This window comes from Hemitrygon akajei, chromosome 3 (genome assembly GCF_048418815.1).
Source record: "Hemitrygon akajei chromosome 3, sHemAka1.3, whole genome shotgun sequence".
Taxonomy (NCBI): Eukaryota; Metazoa; Chordata; class Chondrichthyes; order Myliobatiformes; family Dasyatidae; genus Hemitrygon; species Hemitrygon akajei.
The window spans coordinates 169,207,587-169,222,879 of record NC_133126.1 but is presented as its reverse complement, the minus strand read 5'-3'; the positions used below and the strand labels follow the sequence as shown (position 1 = coordinate 169,222,879).

General features: G+C 38.9%; 1 protein-coding gene across 2 annotated transcripts in view; it reads right to left on the bottom strand.

The window, feature by feature from the left end:
- The window catches only part of iqcg (IQ motif containing G), a 59,807-nt gene continuing 44,514 nt past the window's right edge, over positions 1–15,293 (bottom strand). For both annotated transcript variants that reach the window (XM_073041278.1, XM_073041279.1), the window contains 4 exons: positions 9,726–9,800; positions 5,987–6,118; positions 2,615–2,716; positions 1–266 (listed from right to left, as the gene is read on the bottom strand). In XM_073041278.1, coding sequence (XP_072897379.1) covers positions 132–266; positions 2,615–2,716; positions 5,987–6,118; positions 9,726–9,800 — 444 coding nt within the window. In that variant the 3' untranslated portion in view covers positions 1–131. The remainder of the gene's footprint in view (positions 267–2,614; positions 2,717–5,986; positions 6,119–9,725; positions 9,801–15,293) is intronic.

The window sequence follows — 15,293 nt, the reverse complement described above, 5'->3', positions numbered from 1 at the left end:
ACTAGTAGTTAATTTTGTATAAACTGAAATCTTATTTGGTAAATGCAAATTGAACTGTATTACCAAGCAATAATCTTCCACATTGAAACAAAAGTTGGGCATGCTGTAAGTTTCTAAGTTCAGAAGTGGTTTCATTTTTTCTTCTTTTTATCGTCCTTCCCTTTTCCTTTTCCTTTGGCCTTTCCTTTGTTTTCTGCTTTCTTTTTAATATTCTTGTAGATACCAATTCCCTTACGAACCATGACCCCTCGCCACCATGACTGAAGCTGTGAAAAAGGGGAAGATTAAATATCTCATACAAAAGGATATTCAGCGAGTTTTTGTAATATAATCTGATCCAAAAAGCGAAGAAAACAAGTTATTCGATTGCTGAGTCATAAACAAGGGAAAATGAAATCCAAGCAACACATACAAAATGCTGGAGGAATTCACCAGGCTAGGCAGAATCTATGGAAAGGAGTACAGTCGATGTTTCGCTACATCTGTCCTGAAGAAGGGTCTCGGCCCAAAGCGTCGACTATACTCTTTTCCATAGATACTGACTAGCCTGCTGAGTTCCTCCAGCATTTTGTGTGTGCTATTTGATTGTTAGCTTTTTTTGTACAGCAAAACCCAAAAGTTTTTTTATATATTACTGCTTATTGGCCCAAACCCCCTAAAACTGAGTTCACTATGAATGCCTTAATGGTCCATTTATATCCGTCAAAGACAAAATGTAACAAATATGTTTAAAAGTTATGTATTGCAATGTGATAATTGCAAATTGTTTATGTAAGTACACTGCATTATCAATATACATATTTATAGTTGAACCATCTAATGGATCGATTTGTTCACAAAAGGTTTCAAATTAAACTATTTCAACTTAGCTTTCCACATTTGTTTGAAATGCAGACATGTTCTGAAAATTGTGAGTTACATTTCCATGTTAAAGAATGTGATGATTCCTGCCCTAATGTTTCAATTATCCCACCAAACATTCAGAGAAGTAGGATATATAAATATTTAACCAGATTATACTATTTAAATAACATAAAATTTGAGAATTCCTAAAATACAAAGTCCTGAAAATTCTCAGCTGATCAGGCTGGATGAATGGAGGGAGAAGCAGAGTTATTGATCTTTCATCAGATCTACAAACTTAGAGATAGAATTGCACTTATGCAAGTACACTGTTAGAGACAAAAATGGAAGATATTCCCACTTGATGGAGAATCTAATGGTAGGGACGATAAATACAGTCGGCCCTCCTTATCCGCGGATTCAACCAACCGCGGATCGGGAAAACCTGTAAGTTCTCTCTCCAGCACTCATTGTTTGAGCATGTACAGACTATTTTTTCTTGTCATTATTCCCTAAACAATACAGTATAACAACTATTTTCACAGCATTTACATTGTATTGGATATTATAAGTAATCTAGAGATGATTTTAAAGTACAGGCAGTCCCCAGGTTATGAACGAGTACTGTTCCTGAGTCTGTCTTTAAGTCAGATTTGAAGTCAGAACAGGTACATCCGGTATTAGTTAGTGTCAGTTAGTCAAACATTTGTCTTAGTATATAGTATATATTTTACCTTTCTATGCATATAATACACTTAAGAAACCGTATGTATTTCAATAATTAAACCACTGCATTGCTTAGTAATAATTGTAGCTTTCATCAGGGCAGGGCCTTTCACATGCTCCATTACTCTCACTTTATCCTTTAAAACTGTTCCAATCATTGACTGACTGTAGCCTAACACTTGTCCAATGACCGATGGCGTTTCACCTCTTAGCGATCGCTTTATTACTTCCACTTTATTTTCAATCATGATCGTCATTATTTTCCTGAACATAAACACTACAGATTCAGAGCTGCAACGCCAGGTCCTAATGTCCACCACACTGAGAAGGCTATTAAGGTCCGGGGTTCCGCTGGGTCCTAAAGACCACCACACTGAGACAGGTTAAATAAGGGACTTGAGCATCCGCGTTCTTTGGTATCCGCAGGGGGTCCCAGAACCAATCCCCCGTGGATAAGGAGGGCTGACTGTATTTTCTCCCATACTGTTGTTACTGAATTCTGCTTCACTTTGCCAATCTTTTTCATGCTAGAACCACCACAATTTTGCCTTTTACCTTCTGCTTAATTAATACATTCTGTATGACTCAGTTGTCATTGCCTCTTACTAACATTTCTGCTATCATCTGCAGTTAGCCATCATCTGTTTTCCACCAAATCAGCTCACTGGATACCCCTAAATTTATTACACCAATTCTTTCCGCTTGTTCTGTTGGTTATTGATAAATCATTTCATAAAAATAACCTCAAGTCAACACTTAAAGCATCATCTCATTTATTCCCACATGACTGGTTATTATATATTATTTATACTTTGAATTCCTTGCATGGTGACCTTGCACACATATTTAAAGACATGAAGTACTTCTTTAAGAACAATTTGGGTGAGCAGAATATCCTGAAGAAAATTTATATCGTGCAATTACATTATTCAATTATAAAGAACATTGATTTATTGCATTGATCTGTAGCTAGGTATAGTTGGTCTGGCATGAATCCAATTATGTTGCATATAACTATTAGTAATATACATGCATATAATTTTACCTTAATAATGCTCTTATACTCTTTTTCTTCTTGTGTCCGTCTCTTCCATTCATTCTCCTTCTCAACTCTGTCATCAATAATCACTCGTTCATATGTCAGGTACTGAAAAGTTAGAATGATAAAATGTTGCTAAGTATCTTTATTTTCAATCTCTTTCCTAGTTGAATTAACCAGAATTAAAATAAAGAGGCAACCCAGTCGAAAACATGTTTCATGAAATTCTAGTAGATCAGCAGTCACATCATGATAAGGATATATGCCATGAGCCTCTTAAGCAAAACAATAAGAGAACAAATTATTTATTTAATCTGTCTCGTTAACACACAAAGCAGTTCACGTAATAAGTTATTTATGATGCAAGGACATCTGTGTTGAAATTATTGGCCCGCAGCTCGACAGATGTTGTTAAATAATGTTCATTTTCCACTTTCTCCAATTCTACAACCTCTTCACAGATAGAAGATCTAATGGTTTAAGTTTACCTCTCTTATTTAGCTATCCCCTTAACGTGCTATTGTAAATGTGCATATAGCCTTTCAAATACCCCAAAATTCTGGAGTCTGGGGTAGGAAAATTTGAAGAAGATATCGCATCATTCAATTTGATATTACAGCTACAACTCGGGTACATTGCAGATGACAGACGGTGATTGAGATTTGGGATCGGAACACAGGGAATCACCCAAGCATGAGTTTTCTGCAACCGCTCAGAAGTCATTTCCAGAGCACTCAGATGAGGGCAGAATCTTTCTCAGTTTTGACAAAGGGTCTCAGACTTCAAAAATTAATACCACTTTACTTTCTACATGTGCTGATGTTTTCAGCAATTTCTGTTTTTCAAGTCAGTTTTCATCTAGTAAGGTATTTTATGAAGTTGGCAAGTTTCTTATTATTTATTAATGTGTGGAATGAGGATGTTGCAAAGTATTGATTGTCCATCCCTTAGCTCCTTAAGGTGGTAAGGAATCAACTTCATGAACTTGTGTAATCCCAGTGAACACATTCCACAGAGTTTTTAGTGTTCCTGGATTTGGATCTAGTGATATGAAAAAATGATGAATATTTCTGTCAGAATGCTGATAGCACGTTTAGTTTATGTGTTCCTTCAACAATACATAATGTACACAATTGTAATATTTTCTCAAACAGTTGACTGTGATAAATAATTTATGCATCTCCATGGTGGTGTTCCATGCTTTTGCTAACCTTATGATAGTCACAGGTTTGACAGGCACTAGTAGACAATACCATGTGAATAATTGCTCAGCATTAAGCAGTTATTTTCATGGTGAATGTTCAGTACAATGGCTGGATTGTAAATGAAGGGGGTATTATCAAGCCTTTCTGAAAGTCTGTATCAACTGGTGCAGCCCAGTTACAATCTGTGACCAATTTTGTGTAGAATCCATGCTGTCCATCATGGAAGTAACAGAGGGCACAGATGACAGGTTTCCTTCAGTGGAAAATGCTTACAGCAATCCAATACTATCATGTTACTTATTACTGATTTTATTCAAGATGTACTTATATTTACTTACTCAAAGTTAAACTCCACAGCTACCATGGTACACTTGAACTTGTGTCTCTAGCTCAATATTCTAGATCTTTGGATTCAGCTCAAGTAGCTTGACAACAGTGCTATATGCCTTTGACATGGTGTACGTAATGCTAAATGGGCGAAGTCCAGCAGCCTGTGAAGTATGAAGAAGCTCGCCTTCTGAGGAAATCATTATCTCCATATTGCCTGTTGGTTTACTCAAGAAGAAAGAATTTCCCTCTCCTTGTGTTGTGAGCATCACTAATGTCTTGGAGATAATAGTGGGCCACAATGAAAATATCAGCTGCAGTTTCCAAATTGCTATTTGTAATCGACAGGAAACAACTTTTACAAGCAGATTAAACTCTCTCAATGTCCTAAAAATATTGTACTAAACACTTGTAAATGGAGCTAGACTGTTATTTTAACAGCCTTAAACATTTTTATTGTTGACATCCTTCTGTCTCGGAAGATGGTGGGTGGCACACAAGAAAAGTCCCTGGCTGAGGAGTCTCACTCCAGAGTGATAGTTTCTTCCACAATGGCTGCAGGTGAAGGAAGCCGGACATCTAGTTGGAGCGGTCCTGTCCTTCCGTTGAGCTCTCTGGGCAGCCAGCTCATTGATGCAGGTACTTTCTGCTCTTTGTACACTTTTCGAACTGCCATACTCAAGGTGGCCCAGTTGTCTGCTATGTCTCCCCAGTGGTTCACATCGATGTTGGCCAACTTCAGATCCTTTTTGCAGTTGTCTTTGAAGTGAAGCTGTGGGTAACCAGCTGAGCATGCACCCTCTTCCAGCTGCCCAAACAGCAAGTCTTTCGGGATTCAAGCAGAGCCCATTTGCCTGACATGTCCTAACCATCAGAGCTACCTCTGGGTGAGGAGGGCAAACACGCTGGGGATACCTGCATGCTGTATAACCTCTGAATTAGTAGCTCTGTCCTGTCACGATATGTTCAGGGTCCATCTGAGGTAGTGCAGATGAAAGATGTTCAGTTTTTTCTCTTGGCTAGCATAGACTGTCCAGGGTTTGCTGCCGTAGAGGAAAATGCCAAGAACACAGACCTGGTACACATGCAGCTTGGTATTAACAGTCAGATCGCTGCTGCTCCACACTCCCTTCTTCCGCCTGGCCACGGCAGCTGCAACCTTAGCTATTCTGTTGCTCAACTCAGCATCAAGAGACAGAGTGTTTGTGATGGTTGACCCAAAATGGGTGAAGGAGTCAACCACGTCTAGAGCACGATGATGATGAATGGAAGGAAGTCAGTGTCCTGGGCCATGACATTTGTCTTCTTCAAGCTGATGGTCAGTCCAAACTTCTCGCAGGCATGGGACAGGTGGACCTGCAGTTGGCCTGTGAGGGAAGTCAGTGCTGTGTCATCAGCAAACTATAACTTGCAAATGAAGACCTGACGGATCTTGTCTTGGAGCAAAGGCAAGCAATGCTGAGAAGTTTGCCGTCAGCTCCGGTATGAAGGTAGTCATCCTCGACACATTCTCCAAAAGCATACTGAAGCCGCATGGAGAAGACAATGACGAAGAATGGCGGTGCCAGAACACAGCCTTGCTTTACTCCGCTTCTCACCAGAAAGGGTTCCGAAGTTGTGCAGTTAAAACAATACTGTGCCTGTCTTCATGGAAGGAAGTGATTGTGCCCAGCAGTTTTGGAGGGCAGCCTATCTTCTGCAGCAACCTGAGGAGCACACTTCGGCTGACCATTTGTATGCTATGCATTATTGTCACGTACAGAAAAGGACCATCAAAAGTGCAAAGGAGAAAAATAATCAGCCATGTTCTTATCCTAATATATGAATAATGGATTACTGGCTGTACCTTTTCAGAGTACTCTTTGAGTCGTTGTAAATTACTATTCTTGGATGCTTTTATAGAAATCAATTCACTTTGCTTTGCTTCAATATCCTTATCATATTTTTCCATCCAAAATTCCAGCTTTTCTTCCAGGTCCTAATTGAGAAACAAGGAGAGAGGTACTTTAATCAATAATTTTTTTAAATCATTGGGTAGCTTCTAGAATATTAAAAATTTAGTGGAGGACTATTTTAGCTCTACTTTTGTGCAAGTGTTTCTCCTTTTAGAAATATTAGATGTAATGCTTAAGCAATGCAGCCCAATTTTGGGAGTGGTTTGAAACTATTCAAGTAGCCAACACTAATTAATACCTGCTCGGCGCTTCCATATTGGGAGTTAGTTAAAGCTGCAAATAATTCTGCAATTTATTCCATAACTGACAGAATAATGCTACAGGAAATGGTAGATAATAGCAAAGAGAAGGTGCATTGCCACCCTGACTTTCAGAGGCTCTGGAGGTTAAGGTGGAACAGGTGAGGACAGTGAGGTTCTCTACCCACAGGCAGGGAAGAAGTTATGCAAATGAGTTACTATGGGAGGAGACAGCAATCAAGATGAGTTTAGCCTTAACATCATTGATGTAATGTTAAAAACTGTTTACGTAATTCATAGAAACTTTAAATGTTGCAACCACGCACACTTTACTTTTCCCATTGTCCAACGATGTGCATTTTTGTTCGTATTTACAAATCACCATTGTGTATCCCCCTCAATAGTTTTTGATAACAGGGCAGTCCCAAAAAATATGATAATGATTTGCATTTTGATTTCCACAATTTCTCCAGCAAACAGAGAGATTACTATCATAATGGGATTTCTGAGAGGGTGTAATAAAATATCTTACCAAGTTTTTCCATCCAAACTCCCTCCATTTCTGTGAATTGGTACATTTCCATTGATATCTCCATATTGTTGTCCATTCTTCCTCAGATATAATTATCCCTCCTTCCTTCTCCCATTTTGTTTTCATGTATGAAGTTGAATGTGTTTTAAGATTTGACAACCCCTTATACATGCTTGAAATGATTCTACTACCATTATCTGAATCATATGCTTTTCTAAAGAGCTCTATCAAGCATGTATTTGCCTTGGTTACATTTTTAAGCGTCTTATTAACATATTGTCGCATCTGTAAATACCGATAAAAATCTTGTTTTTTTAATAAGTGTTTCTCTTTAAGCATTTCAAAACTGAATAGTGTTCCTTCTTTCATTATGTTGCCTTTATGTTGCCTTTTCTGTTTTTCCAATTCCTCCTCCTGAGCTTCAGCTCCCTGCTGAACCACTTCACTGCTGTGTTGTGGACAGGCTCACAGGTGACAGTGAGTATGGTGCCAGTGAGTATTCTTATCGAGTGTGAACTCCAGGCAGTCCCTATCTTTCTCCCAGACAGAGGACAAAGAGCTCCTTGTTTTTACACACACTAGGACATACCATCTTTAATTGCCAACAAGGTTAAATTAAGACTACACACGAATTAGAATATGAACCTTCCCACAATGAACTACAATCATATTACAAATAAACAGAAGTATTTAGCTTAAATACAGTACACAAACAACATATACACATTTACACATCACCATTACTAAAAAAAAAAAGAATATTCTGCCATGTATGGTGGGAAAGGCATCATAAAGCCAACCCAAGCACATCAGCTCAATTGAGAACCTATTATGGGAATATACTGGGTAAGACATGAAAGTCCGTACACTCACTGCAATGACAGCAGAATGACAAGCCAATGTTTGTGTGTGTAAGGAGTACATCTACTGAGTGCTCTCCATTCCAATTGTATCCCTAGCAGCTCTCAAACTGCAAGTCAACTACATTGCTGCATCTGGAGTTACAGTCAGGGCAAACCAGCTATGATGGCAGAAGGGTGATGAGTGAACAAGAAGGGTTTAGCAATTATGGTCACCACTCTAAAGAATATTATTTTTCTTTAAATTCCAGATTAGTAACCTACGGTAATTTAAATTCTACACTTGCCCCTGTGGGGTTTGAGTTTAGTCCGGACATCTGGATTATTACCTAAAGGGCTAGAGGAACTCAGAGTGTCAGCAGCATCAATAGAGGGAAATGGACAATGTTTGGCTTGAGATCCATCAACTGTCATTTCCCTTGACAAATGCTGCCTGACCCGCTGACTTCCACCAGCGTTTTGTTTGTTGCTCCAGATTCCAGCATCTGCAGACTCCTGTGTCTAATCTGGATTATTGGTCTGGCAACTTAGTCGCCAGCTCCTTACCCAGAGCAGGTCATTGGGGATTGGTAGATGATGGCCAGAAATGACAATTTACCTCTAAATCTAAAAATTATGTCTGTCACAACACTGAGATCAATGAATGAATAGGAAATTAAGCTGGGATATTTTTCCCTTAATAGCTAACCATCAGGTGTTTCAGCATTAATTATTTTACTGATTCCTATTCTAAAAGTACAGTATTTTTCTTGTTTGACTAATATAATTTGTAATACCATCTGAGATATATTTATTTTCTGATATGGTTCTCCATTTACCCATAGCAGGACACTTGACTGATTATTTCTTCTTTTCATGGCCAGGAAAGTCAAATTTTGTAATGCAACCCTGATGAGATACCAAAACTTGTGAGGTTATTCAAGGTAAAATAATAACAATGAAGAATGAAGTCATAAGAAGAAAATAACACAAAAATATTATTTTGAGAGTTCCCTGTTCTAGGTTAGAAGGAGCAACAGTCTTAAGTTTGACTTGAATAATAATGTGATCTTTGGAAGGCAGATAATTATAGACAACTTTCTTAATTGGTGTCCAACTTATCTAGTAATTAAACACACAGTAATTAGGACCAGGATGGAGGGGTTAGTGGCCTTAAAGAATATTTGGAAATTGGTTTATTTTGAAAATAAAATAAAATAATTTGTACTAAAAACAGCTAAACTTTGTAGATGTTAGCCCAAATTAATGAGAAGATCGGAAAACAATTCAGATACAAATATTTCAAAATTCTAGAACAATTTTGTGAAATTGTTTTCATTTCTGATCAGCTAATAATGTTGCAGCTTGGGCTATGGAAAGATTACTGGAAGAAAAAAAGTTGTTAAGAACATTTTTCTGCATAAGAATAAATTGTTTCATCACAACTGGCTATTTAATAAAACTTTCATGAAATGTTCAATTTATAATGGAATACTTTCATGCCTGAATATGTTTTCAAGACTGATCCTGGTTCTGACACATAGAACATAGAATATAAAAATTTACAGCACATTACAGGCCCTTCAGCCCACAATGTTGTGCCGACCATGTAACCCACTCTCGAAACTGCCTAGAATTACCCTACCGCATAGCCCTCTATTTTTCTAAGCTCCACGTACCTATCTCAGAATCTCTTAAAAGACCCTATTGTATCCACCTTCACTACCATCACTGGAAGTGCATTCCATGCACCCACCACTCTCTGTGTGAAAAACCTACTGACATCCCCTCTGTACCTACCTCCAAGCACTTTAAAACTATGCCCCCTTGTGTTAGCCATTTCAGCCCTGGGAAAAAGCCTCTGGCTATATGGAAAAATACATTAATTTGAGATTTAAGAATTCCATGTGGTGGAAACCATGCTGATACAAAACTATTGCAATGCAGCCCTTTCTGCCTTTTGTTCTCATTTAGAGAAGCAGAGTTCCTTGCATTAAAATTGACGTCTTGGACTACTTACTGTTTGATTTTGCCTCAGGAACTTTTCAATCTCCGAGTGTATCTGAGTCTCCTGTTCAATTTTACTTTTCAAGAGCTGGTTAGAGAAGACCAAATATAATGGAATGAGAGATTTTAATAGCCTGACAACATTTTCATAATTAAATAATCTTGACTTTTTAACTGCATTTTTGTTAATGGAACTGTTGGAGTATCATTGTGCACTCATTGAATGTAAAGATAAAGATATTGCTGGGAGAAGTGGAGCAAATACACAAAATACTGGAAGAAATATGGAAGGGAAGAAAACAGTCAACATTTCAGGATGAGACTCTTCAACGAATGTTTAGGCCATAAAACATAGGATCAGAATTATACCACTCAACCCATTGAATCTACTCGGCCATTCCATCATGGCTGATTTATTATCCCTATCAACCCCAATCTCCTGATTTCTCCCCATAACCTTTGATGCCCTGACTAATCAAGAACCTATCAACCTCTGCTTTAAATATATTTGAATTTATTTATATCTTACATTCATCCCACAATGTGAGGGAGTAAAAATCTTTGCATTATGATTCTGTCGCAATGTAATGACATGTGACTTTATAAGTCTAACGGCTTGTAGAAAGAAGGTGTCCGTAGCCTGTTGGTCCTGGCTTTAATGCTGCAGCACCATTTGCCAGATGGAAGCAGCTGAAACATTTTAGGGTTTGGGTGACTGGTGTCCCCAAAGACCTTCCAGGCCTTCTTTGCACACTTGCTGTTGTAAATATCCTCAGTGGAGGGAAGTTGACAACCACAAATGCACTGGGCTGTCTGTACCACTCTCTGCAGTACTCAGCGATCAAGGTTGGCGCAGTTTCCATACCAGGCAGTAATACAGCCAGTCAGGATGCTCTCCGTGGTGCCCTGTAGAAGGTCTTGAGGATTTGGGAACTTGTGCCAAATTTCCTCAGTTGCCTTAAGTGGAACAGACAGTGTTGTGCTTTTTTTTTGCCACACAACTGGTGTGTACAGTCCAGGTGAGATCTTCAGTGATGAATATACCAAGGAACTTGAAACTACTCATCCTCTCAACTGCAGTCCCATTGATGTTGGTCGGGGTGAACCTGTCTCCATTCCTCCTGTAATCCACAATCAGCTCTTTTGTTTTTTGGACATTGGGTGAGAGGTTGTCATCTTGGCACCACGGTGTCAGGATGTCAACCTCTCCTCTGGAGGCTGCCTCATCACCACTAGAAATAAGGCCGATCAAAGTCGTGTCATCTGCAACTTTGATTAACAGATTGAAGCTATGTGTGGCAGCACAGTTGTGGATGTAAAGTGAGTAGAGGAGGGGGCTCAGGATACAGCCCCCAAGGTCTCCTTCACTGAGGGTCAGAGAGGCAGAGGTGAGGGAGCCCAACCTTACCACCTGGCAGCAATCTGATATGAAGTTCAGGATCCAGCTGCACAAGGTTGGGTGCAGGCTGAGGTCTCTGAACTTCCTGTCAGTCTGGAGGGAATTATGGTGTTGAATGCTGAACTGTAGTCCAGGGACAGCATTCTAATGTATACATCCCTCTTCTCCAGTTGAATGAGGATGGTGTGTAGTGCTGTGGCTATGTCAACATCAGCAGACCGGTTCCTTTGGTGACTATGATTTCACAGATTCAGCAGCTTTGAGCTAAAGAAATTCCTCCTGATCTTTATTCTAATGTACATCCCTCTATTTTGTTTCATTTTTTCTTTTCTTTTTCCATTTCTTCTTACAGAATTGAGTGGCATTTGCTATTTTCCAGTCCTCCAGAACCATTCCAGAATCTAGTGATTCTTGAAAGATCATTACTAATGCCAGGGTCTTCACAGACAATTTCAAAATGTCCCTGACCCAGGCAGTTGTGCCCACAAGCTACAAGATCGCCACCATCGTGCCAGTGCTGAAGCATTCCACAGCCACGGGCCTGAATGACTTCTGTCCAGTTGCACTCACCCCCATCATCGCATTTCATTTTCAATCTTTTTTTTATTGATTTTCAAATAAGGAATATACAAATCAGAAGAGGAGTTTAACAAGTAGATAATATAAAAGACATATAAACAGCAATAGTAAAAACAGAAAGTATATAATGTCAAAATCAAATAGGTAAAATATTATGCTGTTATATATATAATGGTCAAGAAAAAAACTACAACTCCTCATAGCAATCATAAAAAAATAGGAAATTTTATTGATAAAGAAAAAAACCCCACTAACTAAACTGAAACAAAAATCATTTAATTCAAAAAATCTATGAAATTGAAAACCAAATTTTTTAAGTATGTTTAACAATAGGGTTCAGAGCTTGTCTACCTATTCTGGAGAGCAAAAACGGAAGAGGAGCTCCTAATAAAGAAGCTAACGAAAACCCCATTACTGAATTTTCCTCCAGTTGTAACCATGAAGGGCGATCTTGGTCATCTATATCATAAATCCAAAAAGTAATATAACGAATATTAATTGCCCAATAATAAAGTCTAACGTTTGGTAAAGCCAGTCCTCCATCTTTTTTTGATTTTTGCAATAAAAGTTTATTCACTCTAGAGCTTTTATTATTCCAAACATAAGATAAAATCAGAGAATCTATTTTATCCAAAAAAAAAATTCGAACAAAAGAGGGAACTGCTTGAAATATATATAAAAATTTCAGTAGAATAACCATTTTCATAGCATTTATTCGACCTATCAATGACATCGACATAGGTGACCATTTAGAAAGCGCCTGTTGAGTATATTCAACTAAAGGGAAGACATTATACCTATATAGGTCTTTAAAATTTTTTGTAATTTTGATACCAAGGTAAGTAAAATAGTTTTTGGCAATATGAAAAGGTATTTGATCATAATAATCAAAATAATTATTAATAGGAAATAATTCACTTTTATGTAAATTAAGTTTATATCCAGAAAAAGTACCAAATTCCATAAATATAGAGAACATAGAAGGAATAGATTTCTTAGGATTTGAAATGTAAACTAATAAATCATCCGCGTATAACGGAACTTTATGTAATTTATCCCCTCTCCTAATACCCTGCGCAGAATTAGAATCCCTAAGAGCAATAGCAAGTGGTTCTAAAGCCAAATTAAATAATAAAGGACTAATGGGACAACCCTGATGGGTACCTCTATATAATCTAAAATAAGGAGACTTTTGGTTATTAGTTAGAACCGCAGCTACCAGGGCATGATAAATCAATTTACGGTAATCCAGGAAATAAATCCCGGACCAAAATTAAACCTCTTCAAAACCTGAAATAGATAAAGCCACTCCACCCTATCAAAGGCTTTCTCTGCATCCAAAGAGACAATACATTCAGATTCTTTGGCTGAGGGGGAATAAATGATATTTAATAATCTTCGAATTTTAAAATGTGAGTACCTATTTTTAATAAATCCTGTTTGATTGTTTGAGATAACATTAGGCAAGATACTCTCAAGCCTATTTGCTAGAATCTTAGAGAGGATTTTAAAATCTACACTCAGTAAAGAAATAGGTCTATAGGATACACATTCCAGTGGGTCTTTTCCTTTTTTTGGAATCAATGAAATTAGCGCCTCGTAAAAAGTTTTAGGAAGATTCCCAGAGGATGTAGAATCGGTGAACGTTGCATCATTGCAAAGTGCTTTGAGAGACTGGTTCTATCACATCTGAAATCCTGTCTTCCCACTACCCTGGACCCCCATCAATTTGCCTATCACACCAACAGGTCAACAGAGGACGCCATCTCCACGGCACTTCACTCTGCCCTGACCCACCTGGACAGCCCCAACTCTTACATCAGAATGCTGCTCATTGACTTCAGTTCAGCATTCAATACTGTGATCCCCTCCAAGCTGATCACCAAACTTCGCCAGCTTGGTGTCAGCTCATCCCTCTGCAATTGGACCTTGGACTTTCTGACTAACAGACCTCAATCTGTTAAGTTAGACAACCTCTCCTCCTCCACTGTCACCCTGAACACCGGCGTGCCTCAAGGCTGTGTGCTGAGCCCTCGTCTGTACTCCCTTTTCACCTATGACTGCGTTCCTGTACATGGTTCTAACTCCATAATCAATTTCGCAGATGACACCACGGTGGTTGGCCTGATCAGAAGGGATGACGAGACAGCCTACAGGGACGAGGTCCAGCACCTGGCCACTTGCGGTGCCGACAACAACCTGGCCCTTAACACCCAGAAGACCAAGGAGATCATTGTGGACTTCAGGCATGCTAGGAGCCACACTCACATCCCCATCTACATCAATGGAGCTGTAATGGAGTGTGTATCAAGCTTCAAATTCCTTGGTGTCCACATTTCGGAGGATCTCACCTGGCCCCTGAACTCCTCCATTCTGATCAAAAAGGCGCAACAGCGCCTTTATTTTCTGCAGAGCATCAAGGAAGCTCACCTCTGTCCCAGGATACTGACGGACTTTTACCGCTGTACCATTGAGAGCATACTCACCAACTGCATCTCAGTATGGTACTGCAATTGTCCCATATCCGACTGCAAAGCACTCCAGCGGGTGGTGAAAACTGCCCAACGGATTATCAGCACCCAATTGCCCACCATTGAGAACATCTACCATAAACGCTGCCTGGGCAGGGCGAAAAACATTATCAAGGATGCATCTCACCCTAACCATGGACTTTTTAACTCTCCTCCCATCCAGTAGGCGCTACAGGAGCCTCCGCTCCCGCACCAGCAGGCACAGGAAGAGTTTCTTCCCTGAGGCTGTGACCCTGCTGAACCTCACATCACAGCGCTAAGCAGTATTGCACCCATATTGTACTGTCTCAGTACTTTTATATTTGTGTGCTGTAGCACTTACTTTTTATTCACAGTTATTTTGTAAATAACACTATTCTTTGCATTTCTGGTTAGATGCTGACTGCTTTTCATTGGCTTTGTATCTGTACTCGACACAATGACAATAAAGTTGAATCTGATCTAATCCACAATTTCTTTGGCTACCTCTCAGAACCCTGGAGGTAAGTCCATCTACTTTCAAATCTTTCAGCTTTCCAAGCACATTCACCTTAATAATAGCAACTGCACTCACTTCTGTTCCCTGATACTCTTGAATTTCTGGCATACTGCTATTGCCATCCACTGTGAAGATGGATGCAAAATTTATTAATTTCACCTGCCATTTCTTTGTACCTCTCCAGTCTAATTTTCCAGCCATCCAATACCCACTCTTGCCTCTTTTTCATTTTCATTTTCTGAAAATCTTGTAGTATCCTCTTGTATATTATCAGCTAGCTTACCTTCATATTTCCTCTTTCCTCTCCTTATGTTTTTTTAAGTTGTTTTCTGTTGGTTTTTAAAAGCTTCCCAATCCTCTAACTTCCCACTAATCTGCTATATTATATGCCTTTTGCTTTTAAGTTATCTCTGACTTGCCCTCAGAAACTCTAGTCATTGCTTTTCTGCCATCATCCCTGATAGTGTCCTCTTCCAATCAACTTTGGCCAGCTCCTAAGATGCTGCTTGACCTGCTGAGTTCCTCCAGCAGAATCGCTTGTATTTGTGAATTAAAGTAGAATATACAATTATTTTGATTTATGCATGTAGACTT